The 21,380-nt window shown below is 36.7% G+C and overlaps 1 protein-coding gene across 7 annotated transcripts in view; it reads right to left on the bottom strand.

Annotated features, from left to right (window-relative positions):
- OMA1 (OMA1 zinc metallopeptidase) overlaps positions 1-21,380 on the bottom strand; it is a 56,883-nt gene that overhangs the window by 29,541 nt on the left and 5,962 nt on the right. For all 7 annotated transcript variants that reach the window (XM_037043151.1, XM_037043150.1, XM_037043156.1 and 4 more), the window contains exons 3-7: positions 20,610-20,838; positions 13,611-13,784; positions 13,407-13,511; positions 10,162-10,290; positions 6,314-6,388 (exon numbers count right to left, since the gene is read on the bottom strand). In XM_037043151.1, the coding sequence (XP_036899046.1) occupies positions 6,314-6,388; positions 10,162-10,290; positions 13,407-13,511; positions 13,611-13,784; positions 20,610-20,838 (712 nt within the window). The remainder of the gene's footprint in view (positions 1-6,313; positions 6,389-10,161; positions 10,291-13,406; positions 13,512-13,610; positions 13,785-20,609; positions 20,839-21,380) is intronic.

The raw sequence follows: 21,380 nt of genomic DNA, 5'->3' as shown, positions 1-21,380 counted from the left end.
TCGGCAGGTTCTCTCCCTTTCAGCCATGGTATGAAGAAAGCCAGTCTAGGAATAAGAGGATAAGGGATAAGTCTAGGAATAAGAGAAAGGAATAAGAGGATTATGTTACGCGTGATATGAATATTAAATGGCAAGAAGTCAAGGTGGTCTGATGTGTTAATGTCCAAAAAAAGGATACAAGCCACAAATAAGAATGTAGCCCAGGATACTGAAAACAACCCTTGAGGTAGGGAATATCATTACTCCCATTCTTCTAGAGTAGGAAATAGACTTGAGGAGATTCAGTGATTTTTCTACAGTCACGTGAAGAAGACAAGAGTTCAGACAAAGGTCTGTCTGATCCCAGGTCCTAACCATGATGCAACACAAAACTTAAAATCCTTAAAACTGCTAACAAAGCACAGTCTTTACCTACTTTCCACTTTTCTCTCTTGCCCCTGGTGCTCTTTTTATATCTACTCTGCAGTCACACAGAATTTTCAACTCCCGGACTAGGCCACCATTTCTCCTGCCTTTAAACACGCTGTCCACCACGCCACAGCACCCCCTCAACATCCTCCCCAGAATAACTACTTAGCTTTCATATCTCCACTTTAAATAATTTCTTCCTCAGTCTAATCCCCAGACTAAGTTTTCCTGATCTCTAGATAAAGTTACATCTCTGCTATATTATTCAACTGGGAGCCTGTATATCTCTATCATAATACTTCCAACTGGAAAATTTATTTATTGTCTTCATTTCTTACTCAAATTCTGACCTCCACAAAGGTACTATGCATCCCTACATCCTGGAAGATGATACACACGCATTAACTATACAGTGAGTTAATAAATGAAAACGTAACAGGTCAGAGAAGAGATATGTACCAATTTTAAGAGAGTGCCACTGGGTCCTAAAACAAATCTGCCTTCTGATTATATTCACAAATATTTAAAAAGAAATGTGTCGATCAGAATTAGGGGTAAGTTGTCCCAGAAACTGAAAACCTGATGGCAAATGATGGCCAATGCTGATTTAAGTCTTGTTTGTGAAAATGAACACCCTAGCTTACTAGGCCTGATTCTTATTTGGGGCAGGGCGGAGAACAGGACAGAGGGGAGTCTAAATGGAGCCAGTGAAAGCTATAATGAGGCTGGCTCAGAAGTCCAGGCGAAAGATACTACTAGTGGAGGTGGAAACATATTGGGGTATATCGTATAGACAGAACAACTGGGACTTTAGCCCATTACAACAAAATGATAAAGAGGGAAGTACTAAGAAGGACTCCAGGTTTTTTCCAAAATCAACGGAATATAAGGTGTATTTATATTTATTGGTGTATTTATATTTAAGGTGTATAAGGTGTATTTATATTTATTTATAAAGGAATATTTATTTGAAAAAGGAAGACTAGCAGAGAAACAGATATGAAGGGAAATCAAGGATTTAACATAGAATTTATTAGGTTTCAGATACTTGTAAAATATAAAGAGGAAATTACAGGCTGACATCTGAACATAAAGGATTAGAAGATTAGCGCTCTTAGGACTGTAATTGTATCAACTCTGTGATATCGTCCTGCTATTGTTCCTATCCCACACAAGAGAAAAATCAAGGCACAAAAAAGGATAAGTAACTTGCCTGAGAGCACACAGCTAATATTCTCTGGCAAAGAAAATTCTCAAACTGAGGTATTTCTAGTGCCAGAGGTCACTCATTTTCACCACACTGTTTCCTTAGCAGCCAACTGATACCCTGCACTCTGGGAACTCCTGCAAGTCTCAGTATTTGGTACCCAGGAAAGAAAGGGTAAGGTGTAAGCAAAAATTAAAGTCTCCACAATGAATGGGGAAACACCCACCTCCCTCTCCTAAACAGAGACACAGAGTTTGACAGATTTTTCCGCAAAGAAACTTGAAAAGCCACAGAAAAAAGGCCTACACATACTCCACATGAAGGTTCCCAGATAAAAGAGCTACCTCACTGCCCTATAATCTTACAGTGAAGTCTACTATCCCAACAAATGCGTACAGAGCTTCTAAAAAGAAACTAAGAAACTTTTGATTATAAAATATGGACAATCACGAATCAAGAATTAAGGATTTACATTTCCGTCCACAAGAGAGTAACTAGTATTGGACTTTTCCCCTTGCCATAAATACCTATAAAACTGGACATCTATATGAGGCAAACATTTTCAGGTACTGGACAAGAGGTTGGACAAAAATGTAAGCCTTGAAACACCTAAGGTGATTCCCAGATTTGCCCCTGCTCTCTGCCTAGGACAAGTTCTTGACCACAGCAGAGGGAGGTAGAACCTCTAAGCAGAGCATGGTGAGACTAGCTGAGCTAAAAAGTTAGGAAAACAGGAGTTTAGAGCTACAGATGTGGCTGAAATTAGTGAGGCAGAACACCAGAAGGAAGCTCGCTCCAGAAATCAGTGTATAAGTTCCTTGCATTTCATCAGATTTAAAACTGCTTGCTCTTGCCCTGGCTCCAGTTGGCTGGAGCATTGTCCTGTACACCTTTAAAGGGTTGAGGGTTCCATCGTCAGTCAGGGCACATGACTAGGTTGCAGGTTCCATCCCCAGTCAGGGCCAACATGGGAGACCCCTACATATCCCACACGGAAGTCTCTGTCTCTGTCTCTCTTCTCATCAGCAAGGAAGTGACTTAACCCACCTGGGTGTCAGTTCCTTTGTCTGTGAGATACAGATAATATTCATAATAATAACTAGTTCATGGAGTTAGTATAAAGATCAGATCAGGCAATGCTTATAAAATAGTAAGGACATTACTGGCACATAATAAATATTAAATGGCATATAATGATGTTATTACCTAAAAAGGTGGTATCGCAGAATAAAATAGTAGTAGAAATATACTATTTGAGGCTTTTATACTATTTCTCCCCTTTAATGAGAAATAAATACTTGTATTCAGAGATGGCATTTTTATATCCTAAGTACTCCATAACAAAGACATTATCTGTATCACTGTGTACTCATGACTTTACATATGTAGCAATACTTTTTTCTCCTTTGAACCAAATAATATCACAAATGGCAAAAAGTTCACTTAGTCCACAATATAATATTTAGTTTGCTTTAGAAATGAAATCATTGCTTTATCTATTCATATACAGCCTTTTTTTAAAAAGGATTTATTTTTAGAGAGAGGGGAAAGGAAGGAGAAAGAGAAGCAGAAAAACATAAATGTGTGGTTGCCTCTCATGCACCCTATACTGGGGACCAGGCCTACAACCCAGGCATGTGCCCTGACTGGGACTAGAACTGGCGATCCTTTGGTTCACAGGCCAGCACTCGATCCACTGAGCCACACCAGCCAGGGCAGATAGCGCCTTTTAAAAAAATTGCTTGCATATTATAAATAATCAAAGTAATATCGATACTTCTTTACTAACTTAATTTCAATGTTATATTTTAAATAAAACAGAAAATTTAACTTACCAAGTCACCCAAAGACATGTAGTATGATTATTGTAGTATGATTATCAAAAATATGGTATATGATTATTCATGTTGTAACTACTCAAAGCAGTATTCCCAAATCTGCCTGGATATCAGAATTACCTGGCAGCGTCTAAACTCATTCAGATTCAAAGCTTCATCATCTAACTACTGATTCAGAATTTCCAAGTGTGAAGCCTAGAATATGCAGTTTTTAAATCTACCCAGCAAAAGCATAATAAAGGCAATCTACAAAAGAAGCAATAAAATAGCCAATAAAAATGAAACAATATCCTCAACTTTACTAGTAGACAAGAAAATGCAAATATTTAAAAGCAAACATTTCATTTTTGTCCAAATTAATAAAAATTAAAGAGACTTAAAATCGTGCTAATGTAGGTATAAAAGGAGGGGGGCATTCTAATATGGCATTGGAAAGATTTGCTATCAACATTTTGAAATAATTGAGAGTTCTATCTTTTAAAAATAAAAATAAAAATGCCAGCAATCTCCACTATAGCTATAAAATCCCAAGGAGCATGAAACCATGTATATAAGGACACCTATTTCAGAATTATTATAATAAAAAAATTTAAAACAACCCAAATATTAATTAATAGGTACATAATTACATGAATTAGCCATATTATAGAAGACTAGGTAGCAATTAAAACAACTAAGTTAGCAACTTCCTCTTCTAGCAGTGTTAGAGTGAGTAACTTGTAGCAGAATGATGTGCCCGTAAAAAAATGTAGGAAATATGGATAAAATCTACATAGTGTATGTTCAATAGTAATGAAGAGTAGCCAACTTAGCCGAGACCAAAGAAGCCAAAACTCCAGAAGGTAGGGAAGCTCACCAAGGTGAGTCTGACAGTCTATGTGCCACAAGTCTGTCACGTCCTTGTTATGACGTACGGGTTTCGGGTGTACAACTTGGTGGTCAGGCAGTCATGAACTTTACATACCGTTCCCCTCGATATTTTCAGTACCCCAACTGGCACCACACACAGCTATCACAATATTATTGACTATATTTCCTATGCTTTACTTACATTCCTGTGACTATTTCATAGCTACCAATTTGTGCTTCTCAGTCCCTTCGCCTTTCGCCCAGCTCCCCAGCTCCCCAGCTCCCCAGCCCACCCCCCGCCCCGGCAACCACCAGTTCTCCCTCTGTATCTATGTGAGTCTGTTCCGAATCTGTCCATTTATCTTGTTCTTTAGATCCCACATATAAGTGAAATCATTTGGTGTTTGTCTTTCTCTGACTGATTTTACTGAGCATAATACCCTCTAGGTCCATCTGTGCTATTGCAAATAATAAAATTTCCATCTTTTTTATGGCTGAGTAATCTTCCATTGCATATGTACCACAGCTCTCTTATCCACTCATCTATTGATGAGCACTTATGTTGCTCCCATACCTTAGCTATTGTAAATAATGCTGCAATGACCATAGGGGTGCATATATTCTTTCAAATTAGTGTTTTGTGTTTCTTTGGACAAAACTCCAGAATTGGAATCACTGGGTTTTTAAAATGTTAAGCAGTGAACAGCAACAAGACTCAGAATATGAGGAGAACTCAAAAGAAATCTGAACAGAAACAGATGACCAAGGAGAGTTTCTGGCTGTTTAACAGAGCTAGAGAGTCAAAACTTGTCAAGTTCTCTTGCGAAGGCAGCTAAATTGACAACTCAAGATTTGAAAGACAAGAGAGATGGAGACAACTCTTTATGCCAGTGCACCATGGCATCTACAGATTCTTGAGCTACCTACTACAGAAGTTTTTAGACATCAAGACTTATTCCTAGGCTACAATGATGATATCACATTGGCTCAAAAGTAAATAAAAGGCCACTATGGAAATAGGGAGACCAGAAACAAAATTCCACAGAGCCTCTAAAACTTATGATAGAGACACTGAATACAATGGAGGAAAAAATAACTATAATAAACAGTGCTGAGTTCATTAGATCAGGACACACCCCGACAAGGGGAACCTTCATGAGCTGTGGGACGCTGGCATGAGGAGAGTCACAGCACAGCCAGTCCGAGGGCCATTATCTACGAACCTCTTCATCTACACAAGCTGATAACTTACTTATTCTACTCATGTAACATGCAAAAAACTGCTTGTGCTTTTGTGAGTAATATCTTGACTTATGAAATTAAACCCATAAAACTCATAATGAGAAGTTCATATAACAGTGATTTTTTAACAGTTAGGGCTTTTTAATAACTACTGAAAATTCAACAAAGAATCAAATACAATTTGAATTTAATATGTGAAGTGGCACTGTTTTCACTCATTTTTTAAAAATCCAATTTTGCTCCGAATGTTAAATCCTACAACTAATAACCCTCAATTTTCACAGGTGATTAAAAATAGCAACCAGGCGTAAAGTGCCATGCTAAGTAGACATGAACAAAGCTAACCTAACTCAGGGTGAACACCTAGACTGCTCTCTGTGGCCAGCAAAAACAAGCCATCTACTGTAACCTGAAAGACACAGAGCTCTAAATAAGCCTGCTGCTCTACCCTTTATTTTAATGGTAAAACTTCTGTTTGCTCATCCAGGATCACATCTACAATATGATAAACCTTCCTCCCAGTCTGGAGAAACAGCTATATATTATCCTATTTACTCAAAAAGCCTCCTTAGATCCACAAAACAAGGGAAAGAAGTAAAATAAAGAGAGCATTAGCTTCCGGAGGGCACAGATTTAAAATGATATTAGTGAAAAATTGTATACAATCCAACTCTCATTCTCTGTCCGTGCCAAACTTCATTAAGACAATACACATGTATCTCTCACTGTGTGAAGGACACTGTGTATTCTCAGCTACTGAACATTTTACCTTTGCAGCAATCTGTAGTCCAATTTTGTCCGCCTCAGCCTCCAAGGTTCTACTGTATGGTCTATTAAACAAATACTAAAAAGAAATAGAAAAAAAACTCCATTAAGGTTATTTCACAACAAAATGAGGTTTCTAAAATTAATTTCGTGGAGTATCTTAAGCTTTTAAAATCTCCATTACTGACATTTATAGAACACCGTGGTATAAGACACACATTTATTTCCTCCACCAGAGATTAATATTCTTTAAACACAGAAAGAATAAATAAAATCTTACCTACAAACTTATGGAGAGTCCATCATTACCATACAGAGTACTTCTATGTTTTCATTTACAATCTCTACTTCCTATGTAGAAGATTCCATAAGCTTACTGATGCAGTCTTTTAGTGCAGCCAAGGAACATCGAATTCTCAGTTTTAAAAGAAAACTGAAAAAATATGGCTACAAAATAGCCAGTGACACTACTAGAGAATTTATGTTAATTGGAAAATTAACCATAGAGCAGAATGTTCCTTCTTTGATAAACTCTCTTAATTTCCTTTTTTTCTAAGTATTGATTAGTTAGGAAAATGAAATTTACTTCCAACCTAAATTTGAAAATGCAAATAGATATGGTAACTTTAATTTTTCTAATTACTTGTATTTATGTGACTGCTTTCCAGTTAAATTCTAATTTTCAGTAAGTACTAAAACTTTGTAGGCAATGGATCAATAGGCAGCACTTTTGAGAAAAGAACTATTAATTGGGGAAGCAATTTTTCAAAGGTACATGTCAGTGATAGCTAGAAATAATGTGATCGATCTGATCCACAGCACATGACCATTAAACATAACTCTCCTTCCTCAATAATGTTTAGGTTGCTGAACACAGTGTCTTCACTCTCCATAACTCATCTACATGTGTCTCATCCAGTCTACTGATAATATAACTAATTTAAAACACTGGCTTTCAAAGGAGATTTACGTTCATTCCAGTCCAACCGCTGACACATTCTAACTGTTCACCCTGGGCTAATCATTGGGCTGGCAAAAAAATTCCTTTGGTTTTTTCCATAAGATAGAAGTAATATTTTTCATTTTCACCAATAACTTTATTAATTTAGATATTCTGAGTATGTCAGCTATCTCCTGCATAATAATGTTGATTGTTCTCAATTAATGTCTCAATTTGATCACTACCAACTTCAACTGGTCTACCTGACCATGAATCACTGTCCAGCAAGAAACTTTGCAAACCACCTTTGACCCATTTGATCAGTCACAGCACCTTCTCCATACACTGCACAAGTCTTTTTTGCATTAAAGCTGTTTTTACCTTTCTTGAAATAATAAAGCATAATTTACTGAAAATATTGTATATTTTCTTCCAACTTCAGTATTAAAATGGCTACGCAAATAATTCACCAATTTTGATGTTTTTTTAAATGCATGCTGATATGACAGCTGTCACAATACAACCTAACAAAATTGTTTCGAATGAAGTTAAAGACAACTCAGAGCTATTAGAGCCATCTGACACAAAAAACAAACTGTTGGGCCAACCCAATATTTAAAACATCGAAGCCCAGTAGCACCACATGTTGCAGAGAGAGTAAAATAAACAATAATAATAGCTCCTATTCATTAAGTCCTTACTTTGTGCCAGGTACTGTGCTGAATGCTTTAAATTCGTGGTTCTCAAAGGGATGTGCCTGTGTCTCCTGGAGACATTTGGAAATATGAGTATTTGCATACAGTTTTGATTGTCTGGTGGAACACAGTATGAAGGAGGAAGGCTGTTTGGAAGCAGCTAGATGGTTAGAGGCTATTACATATACATCCTTCAATGCACAGGCCAACTCTCCATAAAGAATTATCCAGTCCAAAATAGCAATAGTGCTTACAGTGAGAACCCCTGCTTTAAATTTATCATTCATTTCAGAACAATGCTTTGAGTTAATCAGTATAATTACCTCAAATCACAATGAAGAAACAGATCTATATAAGGGAAGTAACCTGCCCAGGTCCTAGAGAGTTCAGGTCTAAAGAGTCTAAATTCAAACACAGGTCCATCTGATCAGAGCCTGTCCTCTTAACACCTACACATAACTAATCTATGATATGCTGTCTATCCTAGTGCCTAACATAGGGTAGGCACTCCATAAATGTTAGCTACTACAATGATTTATTACGAATAGCTCTCAAAGCCCTGCCTGGTGGTGCTCTATGAGGCCTGCTACATTATACCCAGACCTTTAAGATTACAAAAATAGGGCCCCCCCCCTACTTCTTTCTTCTTCTCTTCCTTTCCCTGGTGGACAAATGTCAGCACCTCCCATTCCTTAATGACTTCGCTCTACGCCCTCCCCTCTGCCCTCTAATCACAATAAGCAAGGCTTTAACTACAGAGTCCAGCACAAATAATGCCCCTTTTTATTACAAAGTCATAAACATGTAATTCTGTAACATAACAATATCACACTCAAGCACACCATGTGACATTTTAGGTGAAATTAAACCTATAAATTATTACACCCATATCATTACCCTACCAACCACACTCAAGCAGGCCTTATTTCTGTTGAACCCTGTATTTTATAGATAAGGTAACTAAAATGGAGACAAGTTAAAACAGTTGCCCAAATTCACCAAAATTTAGGGGGGACACTTGACTTAGGGAAAAAATTCAGAGAAGCAATACCTAGTTTATTTTCAATTTAGTTACTAAATTAAAGATTTATACCAAAGTAGCATGATTCACCAAGTATTTCAAAAGAGAAATAGCTAAAGTGTATTTTTCTCATGACCAAATCTTCTGATTCCACTGCAGGAAAAGCTATCTATTGATATAGAAAAAACTACATTAACTCCTTTGACTTCCCAACACACCATAAGAGAAATAAAATTCAAAATATGAGATCATATAACCGAAGCAATAATCATTTCTTCTTTTTCCTTTTAAGAACATTTATTTAAATATGAATGAAGCCAAATGACATGGCAACAATGAAGAAAAGACTTGGTTATCTAACTTCAAAAGCAATTTGTCTCGAAGTATTTTACACATTAGATTTAAACAGCACCCAGATGGCACCCTGATGGGTGCTCCACAAATCATTAAATAAACAAATAACAGATTGTTTCTAAATAACTAAATCTCCCAGGACAAGACAAAATATTTGAAAAAAGATGTAAAATAAAATAATTAATCACAGTTAACAAAGCAATTATCAAGACTGCACTTCTAGCAGTGCAGTGTTTGGAACAAAATGAGAGAATACATTTTATGAAATGATTATTGTTATACATAAGTACAAAGAACATAAGTCAACAAACACCCAGGAAGACTGTCCTTTCAGTATTTCCCAGGCAATGTTAGTTTAACTAGGAGTGAGGAGGTGAGGGTGGTGAAGTAGCTCAGCCAACCTTGTACCCACAAAAGTTTACAGGTTTTAAGAGCTCCCCGTCAAAATGCAAGCATTTGGGGGAGTGCAGAGGCATCCAGGAAGTACACCGCAGTCAATGGGAGAAACAAGTGCAAAGTTGGAGGGTGCAGCGACAGAAGGAAAGGAAGGGTTTGTGCCTGGGTCGTCTCTGCAGAACTGCAGCTACGCCGAACGAAACCACAACTGTGTTAGCCAGGAGTTGCTAAGCCCTGCTAACCCATCTACCTCCATCATTAGAGAGGTGCGATATGTTCAAATTTGAAGACTCGTTATTAAGAATATCCCCTGAAAATGCGAAAACATAAGCTGCTAAATTAGGACCCAAGTTTCATGATAATATGTGAAAACACCTCTGGCACGTGTTGCTTTACAGTACTATTAAAATATCCTGGCCAAATTCAAGTTCTTGTCTCGGACTTACCTCCTGCAACTTAGACTGTAACCACTGGCCCAAAATTGCCAAGCTGTCTCGAGGACAAACAGCCCAAATCATTGTTAGAAAAATCAGACCTAGGAAATCCAATAAATGAACCACACTGGCCTTTTCTGCCTGAGAAAAAACAAAATAATGAATGTTACATTTAATAAATTGAGACAGTATATGTGTTTTCTAGTTTATCATGTGTAATCACATTAATTACATATGTTTAAATGACGTTCACAAAGATTATAAAGTTTTTTCTTCTGCATGCTTTATCCTTTCTCAGTCTGTCTCATCATTTGCTTACATACTTACATATTCACTCATTCATTCAATTAGCATTTACTGAGTCACCTGCCCTCACTCAGATCCAATAACAGGTTCATTAATCCCCAGCTTCTTAAATTAATGAGAATAGTAATCTCATGAAATAGGTGCAATTATCTCTATTTTACAGATAGTCGTGCACATATTTTAAATCTTTTATTAAAAATTTTTTCATTAAAAATTTTAAACTTTAATTGAAAAAAATTTTTATTAAAGTTTAGTTGGCATTTTAAAGAAACTAAGATGGAGACAGGTTAAAACAGTTGCCCACATTCACACAGCTATTAGTAAAAGGACAAGGAATCAAACCCAGAAGTATTAGTTTCTAATATAGTTGTTAATTCTTTTAAAAAATCAAGTAAATGAGTTTACTATAGTTTTGGACAGAGACTAAACACTTTGTAACATATGAGGCAGTTAAAACAAGGAACAATTCAGAAATAAATTAGTTTATTTTAAATAAAAATATTTTGGCCATCACGACCTAATATATGATTCATTTTCTGTAAGTCTGCAATTTTATAAGTCTAGTATTTCTCACCAGGAAATTGGTTTCTATGAATTTCTGTATTTACTTATAGCAATAGTTGAAAATGGTTTTACTTAAAAGAGTGGTTTTTAGTCATAATATCTAAATATAAGTTTAATGCATAGGATTGCTCATTGTTCACCATTAAAGTTGATTACAGATGTCGGTGTAATGCTAATGTTGATGATAGAGGAATCCTTACTTTAGTGTATGAAACATAGCTGACAATCAGAAATAACCACCTGGAATACTTCTCTTTACAATACAATCTGCCCTCATAAAGCATTCTTTGCTTCATTATAAGAACTATGGGTCATGAAAAACAATTAAGGAATTATTTTAGCATAAAAGAGTAAAATTCCAAATGATAAATCATTATAGTAGAGAAAAATCCTTGTTATTACTGAAGAATTGCTATTATACAGCACAATCACTGTGTATTTATGGAATAAAGAAAACGAAATAAAAGGCTCTATCAAGTCAAAACGGAGACTACTAAAAAAGAAAACAGTGTTGATTTCTATAAGACCTCTGCCAAAGAAATATTAATAACTATTTTCTATTTTTAAGGCTACTATTTACTTTTTATGTCGCATTTAATTATTGTCCTTGCACTGACAGAGATAATAATACAGTGAATGCAGCATTAAACAAGATGACAGAAAAACAAATGTGTTAAATATGAAAACCCTTTAAATGCTAAAAATAGCCAAAACTGATTGATTTTGCAGTTCTGAAGCCATTTCTTGAAAGATAAAATCTATTTCTACTGCTCAGATTTATTCTTGAATATATTTGTTTAAAGAAAATATTTTAAAATTTTTCCTTCAACTCAGAGGAAATAAAGATTTCTACTATTTGTGCTTCAGAAAAGCACAACTTTGGCCCACCTCATCTTATTAATACTCTAAGGAATAGACAGAATTTGAGATGACTTTTAGAGGAATTAGTAACATTTTCATTTCCATTTAAAGTTAATATTATTTGCATTTCCTATATAGCATTTCACAATCCTTTCACTATTTACCTTCATATTTCCAATTAAAGAAAATATACCTGTCTCTAATTATGTGGACAAGAGTCATGCATATATTTTAAATTTTTTATTAAAGTTTAGTTGGCATACAATATTATATTAGTTTCAGATGCACAAAAGCGATTCAACATTTATATACTTTACTATGTGATCACCATACTTAGTATAACCACCTGTCACCATGAAAAGTTATTATGGTATTATTGACCATATTCTCTGTGCTGCACATCAATAAATGAATGGATAAAAAAGACTCATGCATGTTATTTTTTTTAAATCCATACCAGAGGACATGTTTACTGATTTTAGAGAGAGGGGAAGGGAGGGAGAGAGAGAGAGACATCGACTGGTTGCCTCCCATACATGCCTGACCAGGAACCAAACCTGGAACCGAACTTGCAACCCAGGCTTGTGCACTGACCAGCAATCGAACTCAGGACCCTCTGGTTTGCGGCACAATGCTCCAACCAACTGAGCCATGCCGGCCAGGGCACCATGCATGTTTTTTAAAGAGTAAAAATAAAATATGTGTGAACAGATATATCACATTTATGGACTCATACCAAGACAAACAGATGTGCTCTCACAGAAGTATAAAGCCACCTGAATTCTATGGTCTTTAAGAAAGTGCTCCAACAAACATGTAACTGTGACAAAAGGAAGCAATGCTGGACTTGCAAAAAGTAGAGATGGGTTAAAGTCCCAATTCCACCACTTAGTCACGTTAGTCATGTTACTTGGAGCCTTTTTAAACACTGGTTTCCTCATACACAATATAGAGATATTAAATACATATCTCATGAGGACACTATTACAATTATGAATGAGGAGGTACATACTGAAAAGCTCAATGAACTGTACAATAGCAAGGTATCATTATTATTGCTCTGCATTAATTATATATGGCATATCATTCTAGACATTTTCAAAGATGCTCCAAGCTATCCTCAGAGAATGAATAAAAAACCAAGAAAACTGACTTATCCATTTAAACAGTAATATCACTTTCCTACAATTATTTTTCTGACTAGATAACAAGTCTGTTAATAATTATAAAAAATTTTAAATCTAATTTGAAATAATTAGAGGTTAAGAATAATCACTTCCTAGCAAAAGAGACAGGTGATAAAAATGGTATTTAAGAGAAACACTAATTATTCATTATCAAATACTAAAAACCATAAAAACTCCCAAACGTAGCCAATCATATTTTTTTCAGGTAACAGAAGAAGACAATTACTGAAAATTAAAATTCCATCCAAAAAAAGAACACTGAAAAGATTCAGCTCTTTCAGAAATTCTACTTGCCAACTGCAACATTTCCCCAACTGAATGTTCGCTTCGGGTACTCACAGCGTGCTCAAGCACCGCATGGGCGATTTCGTGGCCCAAGATGAAGGACAGCTGATGAACATCCGACACATTGATAAGCCCCGTGAAGACAAACACGTGTCCATTCTGCTCCATAAAGAAAATAATGTAAGCAACCAGAACATGGTAAGACACAAGAATGTTAAATTTAACAATTAAAAATTAGGTTTGAGAACATTTACTTACTGGAAGCACAAAGGCATTTACATCGGGGGAATCAACCACATGAATAATCCAATTGACCTCAGAGATCCCTGGAATATCTTTATTGCATTCAATTAAATGATAAAACACTTCTTTAATGGTCAGGTACTGGGCATCATTCTCAGTTAGCATATCATTTTTGTATTCTTCCATCCACTGAAAGATTAAAAAGAAAGTCACTCTTTATTTATTTATTCATTTATTTTTATCCTCACCTCAGAAAATACTGACTGATTTTAGAGAGAGGGGGAGAGGGAAAGAAACATTGACATGAGAGAGAAACATCAACTGGTTGCCTCTCCTACATGCCCCCAACCACGGACTGAACCCACAACCTAGACATGTACCCTAACCAGGAATTGAACCTGCAGCTTTCCGGTTTATGGGGCAATGCTCCAACCAACTTAGCCACACTGGCCAGGATTAGTCTTCATTTTAAAATAGCTTCAGTTCTACAAAATGTTTATATCACTTCATGAGAGTTATATGATTACTTACTGTTGAACATTTTAGTTTTTAGTTATCTAAATACTTGCATATATTAAACACTGAAATTTCTCAAATTTGCATTATTCATGCAAAGGCAATGAGGTTTCTCACAAATTAATTATAATAACTAAGATTTTTCATATAAATTAGTTCAAATAAAAATTTTATTCATTAAAAATTGTATTTATCTTTGCTACTAGCATATAAGTAAATAAAATGTTTATTATTTCTATTTTCTTAAGCATTTTAGAAAAATAAAACATTGCCTAGAGAGCATAAATATTCATATAAGTAAAATATAAAAATTACTTTCATAACCCACTGAACAGAAAAACACCCTATACTTTAATAAGAAAGTTAAACTTCTACAAGAAAATAATACACATTTCATTACTTTTAAGTGTTTTATTCACACAGAGTGAAAGGAAATTACTGAAATTTCAGAACCATGAGGCATATCATTTTCTCCATATTATGCTGATGAAGACTAGCCACCACATAAAGAAAACTTCTCTAAAACAATATTCATGAAAGACCCTTTCAAGTGTACTGAAAACAGGATGTTCTGAAAATACTACTTTAATTTCCATTCAATATATCAGTTCTTTGGCACATGAACCAACAAGTTTGTAAGCTTCTTCCCTGAAATGATTAAAAATGGGGGATTTTGTAGACTATGAATTTGTAAGTCTTTATACCAATTAGCGTTTTTAAAAAACATTAAGTCACCAGTGTAACCTGTCTGAAAAAAATGAAAAAAAAAACATTATTACATTAACCCTCCTGATATAAATAAAACAAGCAAGAGTCTATGTACAATAGCCCACCCTTATCTGTTAGCTTTATGTACCAACACCCTCAGTGGATGCCTGAAACAGCAGACCAAACCCTATACATACTATGTTTTTTTCCTACAAATATGTACCAGTAATAAAGCTGATTTTATAAATTAGACACAATTAAGAGATTATTAACAATAATTAATAATAAAACAAGTATAACAAATACTGTAATAGCAATAAAAGTTACATGAATGTGGTCTCTCTCAAAATAGCATATTGTACTTCTTCCTAATATCCTTCTTCTTATAATGTGAGATGATACAATGCCTACATAATGACACGAAGTGAGGGATTCAAAATGGCATGTACCGTATTTTGCAGTGTACAATGTGTACTTTTTTGCCCAAATTTTCAAGGGAAAAATAAGGATAAGCATTATACATGGGTAGTAACTGAAACACCTTGTATCTGTTCTTGTGTTTTGTAATTATTTGTTACATAAAATTTCTTATACCATGATATGTTCAAAAACAAAAGCTAAAATCCCTTTATAATACAAAAACAAGCATCTAAATATAAATAAATAAATAATCAAATTAAAAATTAAAACAGAAGCTTTTTTCCCTGAAAGTTTGGGCCAAAAATGTTAGTGTGCATTATACATGGGAGCACAAGTACACACAGCAAAATATGGTAATTTAAAACTTACGAAGCGTTTCTCTCTGGAATTTTCCATTTAATATTTTTGGACCACAGTTATCATGGGTAATAAACCATAGAAAGTGAAAGCACAAATAAGGGGAAACTACTAGTATAATTATAGTACTTTATAGTAGCACTGTTAAGAACATGTGTTTGGATTTTCATATCAAGCAGGTATTAACATTTGTAGTTTAAAAATAAGAAATAAAAGAGAATATATGTATGTACATATGTCATTTTTTAAAGGTTCTTAGTGATGTGAATCATAGAAGTTGGCTCATCTCAATCTTTCCAGAACACTTTCCTCAAATTTGCCTCTGATTAGACAATATTATAAGAAACATCACAAATCTCTGTATAAGTAGAAAGGATGTTATAATAGACGTTCTAGTGAAAAAAACTATTATTTCTTTTTTTCATGGTAACTTTCCACTGACAAACTCAGAAACTCAACTGCAACCAAAGATACAAAGATCTAACCTTGACAAAGCTATCAAGTGAGGCTATGAGACTTCAAAAGACACTGAGTGATCACATACTATGTATGTGCAACTCACTGAAGGCAGAAAAATGATCTGGGACTTCTGGTCAAGATGGCAGCATAGGCAGATATGGCTCGACTCTTCTCACAACCACAACAAAATTACAATTATGATCCAGAACAACCATTACTCAGAACCAACAGAAATCGAGTTGAAAGAAGTCTGACAACTACGGAATTAAAAAAACTACATCCATCCAGACAGGCAGGCAGAAGGGGTGCAGATGCAGAATGGGCTGGTCCTATATCCATGTGTACTGGATAAGAATTCGGGAGAGATATTTTGGGAGTAGGGAGTCCCAGCCCCACACCAGGCCCCTCAGCCCAGGGTTCCAGTGCCAAGAAGATAAGTCCCCACAACTTCTGATTGCAAAAGTCAACAGGAATTGAGCTGGTGGAAGAAACTGATGGATCTTTAAGTAGTTCCTCTAAAAGAACCCACACATGGACTCACCTACTCAGACTCACTCCCCTGGGTTCCAGTGCTAGGGTGGCAGTTTGAGGGGCACCAGTGGTATGCAGGGGGAGGCTGAGGTGTCTGGCATCAAGGTAAGCAGAGGCCATTGTGCCTTTTCTGGGCCCTCCTCCACAGAGCTGGCAGACTGGTTTTGTATCTAAAATTCCATCTACTTGGCTAACCCTGTTGGCTCTCCCCCGGAGATCCCCAGAGACTCTGCCCCACCCAACTTACAGGCCCACCCAAGCTGCTTTTCCATATGAATGGCTGGTCTTGGCTCAGGCTTTACAACTTCCAAAATCTTCTCAAACAAGCAGCAGCTGGCCTCCATGCACCCCAGGCCTGGAACTAGCAGCCTAGATTCACAGCTTGGCTTTGTTTAGGAATCTCTAAGCCCTGTACAAGTAGCAGGCATCTCAGATTGCTTTGTAGCTCATGCAGGATGGCCATGGGCAAAACACAGGTGGAGGCTGACCTTGGCCTGCACCATCTAGGAAACCCCAGGGCCAGCCCACCCAGTGGACAGCTACAGACCATGTTAGAGCACCATTGCCCTGCCTGTGTGGTGGACTCTGGCCAGCACAGTCCACCTGTTGTGGCTGACAACGAGAACAAATGCACAGGCAACAACAATCCTGTGGAGAAAAAGGGAATGGCTTGGCTACTCTCTCAGGGGGAGAGTGCCTATGGACGCCTCAGCCACTCCCTTAAGAGGAGAGCGCTTTGACCCGTGCCTAGACAGGCTTTTATTGTTTTCCTCAAGTCTTACACCAGAGAAAAATTTATTATCTATTACATAGAACATTATTGTCTACATTTTAGGTACAATCAAGGAAATGAAAATAATATGCAGAGAAGAATGGCAATGAGCTGATTAGCTCTGTCCTTGGGGAAATTCACACAGACTTTGGATATTACCTCGAAGATAGACCATACACATTTGTTGTTTTAGACCAGGGTGGTGGAGTTTTAGCAAGAGCAAGCTATAACAGTCTGTATGCATTTTCTAGGCCTGATTCCCATGGAGAAACTTGGTTTGAAGGTCTGGATCTTGCCCACCACTTCGCTTCTGTAGGTTTTCTGTAGAGCTGAGTCACATTTGCCAGACTAAAACAAACTGGGCCCCTACACCCCTGCACAGCTGATCCTCCATGGAAGGTGAAGATTGGTGGTCAGTGGTCATAGCCAACCCTTGCAGCTGACTGGTCTGGGTAAATCCCTCCCATTGACCTGCCAACAGCAACCAAGGCTCAACTACAAGAGGAGGGTGTATTCAGCCCACACTAAGGGCGCACTTCCACTACTCAACTTGGGTAATAGGGGAGGCTGTGCATCTGGACCCTATAGGACACCTACTACATTAGGCCACACTACCAAGACACAGAGTCAAAGCAGCTCTACCTAATACACAGAAACAAATATAGGGAGGCTGCCAAAATGAGGAGGCAAAGAAACATGACCCGAATAAAAGAACAGATCAAAACTCCAGAAAAAGAGCGAAATGAAATGGAGATAAGCAATCTACAAGATGCAAAGTTCAAAACACTGGTTATAAGGATGCTCAAGGAACTCTAAGTAAAGACATCAACAGCATTAAAAAGATCCAATCAGAAATGAAAAATACACTACTTGAAATAAAGAAAATTTAGAGGGAAACAACAGTAGAGTGGATGAAGATGAGAATCAAATCAATGATTTGGAACATAATGAAGCAAAAAACAACCAATCAGAACAACAAGAAAAGAGAATCCAAAAAACTGAGGATAAACAGCCTGTGGGACAACTTCAAGTAGTCCAACATTCGCTTCATAGGGGTGCCAGAAGGAGAAGAGATAGAGCAAAAAATTGGAAATCTGTTTGGAAAAAATAATGAAAGAAAATTTCCCTAATTTGGGAAAGAAATGGACATGCAAGTCCAGGAAGCATTGAGTCCCAAACAAGATGGACGCAAAGAGGCCCACTCCAAGACACACCGTAATTAAAATGCCAACAGTTAAAGATAGATGGGAGGGGGTTTATGGGAGAAAGGGTAAGGTAAGAGGATTAAGAAGAACAAATAGGTAGTTACAGAATAGTCATGGATGCAAAATACAGTATCAGAAAGGTTGTAGCTAAAGAACTCACACACATGATACAGGGACGTGGACAATGGTAGAGGGACTGCCTATGGGGGTGGGGAGGGCAGGGGGCAAAGGGGGGAAATCAGGATAACTGTAATAACATAATCAATAAAATACAATTAAAAAAATGATCTGTTCTCAAGGAGCACACTAGTGCTACCAAATGATTAACTACCTGAGTTATATTGTCTAAGGAGTTAAGGCTTCTAAATTCCAACTTTATTTTGCATTCAAGAAATATAATAAATTGCCAAAATTGACATTACAAAAAAACCCCACTCTTATCCCACTTTACTTTCAAAGTCCAAAACTTCAGACTATAAACCTGAAGACCTGTAGTTTAAGTACTAGTTTAAGCACTAGTTTGTGTACTGTACTCAATATAAAATCACAAACAAAACAGACAGGGTCTCCTGCCCCGATGGAACATAATCTAGCAAAGGAGACAGATTGGCAAAAAAATGTTACCCATGTGGTAAGTGCTTTAAAGGAAAAGTACAATACATAAAGAGAAAATAAAGTGGAAGAAATAAGCCCAATATACAGCCAAGCACTGGGCACAATTGCAAAGGAGCTGATTCATAATTCAGTTGTTATGAAGGATACCCACCCTGAGCCCAATGTAACTACCCTGCCAAACCCAATTTGGATAATCAAGGGATTTCCTGAAAAAGTGGCTTTTAAGTTGACATGTGACAAAAAGGAGTAAGCTGGGTGAATGAGGGAAAGAACTATAGTCAGTAGGAATACTTACCATGAAAGGTCAGAGCCTTTGGGGGGAGGAATGCTAATTTCCTGTCAAAGACTAAAATAAAAAGTAGTATATTTTTCATATTTAAGAAACTTTCTTGGTGCACAGAGACAGAAAAATATGGCCCAAATGAAAGAACAGATAAAAACTCCAGAAACTAAGTGATGAAGAAACAGCAACCTATCAGATGCATAGTTCAAAACACTGGTAATTAGGATGCTCACAGAAATTACTGAGTTTGGTTGCAAAATAGAAGAAAAAGTGAAGGCTATGAAAAGCAAAAGAAAGAAAAATATACGGGGAACCAGCAGGGAAGGGAAGGAAACCAGGACTCAAACCAACAGTGTGGTACAGAAAGAAGAAATAAACATTCAACCAAAGCAGAATGAAGAAACAAGAATTCAAAAAATAAAGAAAGGCTTAGGAACCTTTGGGACAATTTTAAACATTCCAACATCAGAATCATAGGGGTGCCAGAAGGAGAAGAGAAAGAGCAAGAAATTGAAAACATAATGGGGAGCTTCCCCAGCCTGACAAAGGAAATAGACTTCCAGGAAGTCCAGGAAGCTCAGAGTCCCAAAGAAGTTGGACCCAAGGAAGTACCCACCAAGGCACATCAATAATTAAGCTACCCAAGATTAAAGATAAGAATCTTAAAAGCAGCAAGAGAAAAGGAGACAGTTACCTACAAAGGAGTTCCCATAGGACTATCAGCTGATTTCTCAAAAGAAACCTTTCAGGCAAGAAGGAGCTTGAAAGAAGTATTCGAAGTCATCAAAGGCAAGGACCTACGTCCAAGATTACTCTAGCCAGCAAAGCTATCATTGAGAATGGAAGGGCAGATAAGTGCTTCCCATATAAGGCCAAGCTAAAAAGTGCAGGGAGTAAGAAGCATAAATGGTAGGTACAAAATAACCAGGGGAAGATTAAGAATAGCGTAGGAAATGGAAAAGCCAAAGAACTTATATGTACAACACATGGACATGAACTAAGATGGGGGAATGCCGGTGGGAGGATGGGTGCAGGGCAGAGGGGAATAAAAGGGAGAGAAACAAATAAAAAAAACTTAGGGAAAAAATATTAACCTGTTTTAAATATTAACTTAAGCAACCTAATTAAAGACAATTCTTAGTACTTACTGCTTGACATTCCAGTTCTGATAAAAGACTGAAATGTTCTTTCCGCAACAGTAGTAGCTTGGTCCTTCCTGTGAGTGGACTCACTTCCAGGTGAGTAAAGTAAAAGACTACGAAGAGCAATCCAAAACTACTCAAACCCAGGAATAACTTCCATTTATTCTTCCTTACACTTTCTTTAAACAGCTCCTTCTTGTTAGGAGGAAGTGCGTGCCACCATTTCCTTATGCCCCTAGAACAAAAAGAAAAATTTAAAGTTCTCATAGTAGCATCAGCACATATCATCAAAACTAAATACTTACGCTAGAATTTTATGTCTTCAAATACTCGAATTTATATTTGTCTGTATAGATGGCTTCTTTAAAAATCTATAAAATTCTTAGCGAAATGATGAAAAATCAAATATACAGAGGTATAGTTAAAAAGTCTAACATTCGTTTTAATTTTCTTCAGTTACCTTAAAGGTAAACACTGAATGAGGAACTATTTTACTGCAGCTACCACTGGTTAACATTTACCGACTGCCACATGCAAAGTACCCTTCTAGTCATTACACATATTTAATTTCATTTAATTTTCATAATAACCCTGTTAAAAAAGGGAAAATGGAGACACAGAAAAGTTAAGCAATTTGTCCAAGGTCGTAGAGGTAATAAGAGGAAAACCAAACACGCTGGCCAGTTGGCTCAGTTGGTTGGTGGGTGGTCCTGCAAACCCAAAGTTGGCGGGTTCCATTCCCAGTCAGCGCACATGCCTAGTTTGTAGGTTCAGTCC

Source organism: Sturnira hondurensis, unplaced genomic scaffold, assembly GCF_014824575.4.
Source record: "Sturnira hondurensis isolate 20B ecotype Veracruz unplaced genomic scaffold, ASM1482457v3 Scaffold0004068, whole genome shotgun sequence".
In the NCBI taxonomy this organism is placed as follows: Eukaryota; Metazoa; Chordata; class Mammalia; order Chiroptera; family Phyllostomidae; genus Sturnira; species Sturnira hondurensis.
This window is presented reverse-complemented; position numbering and strand designations above follow the sequence as displayed.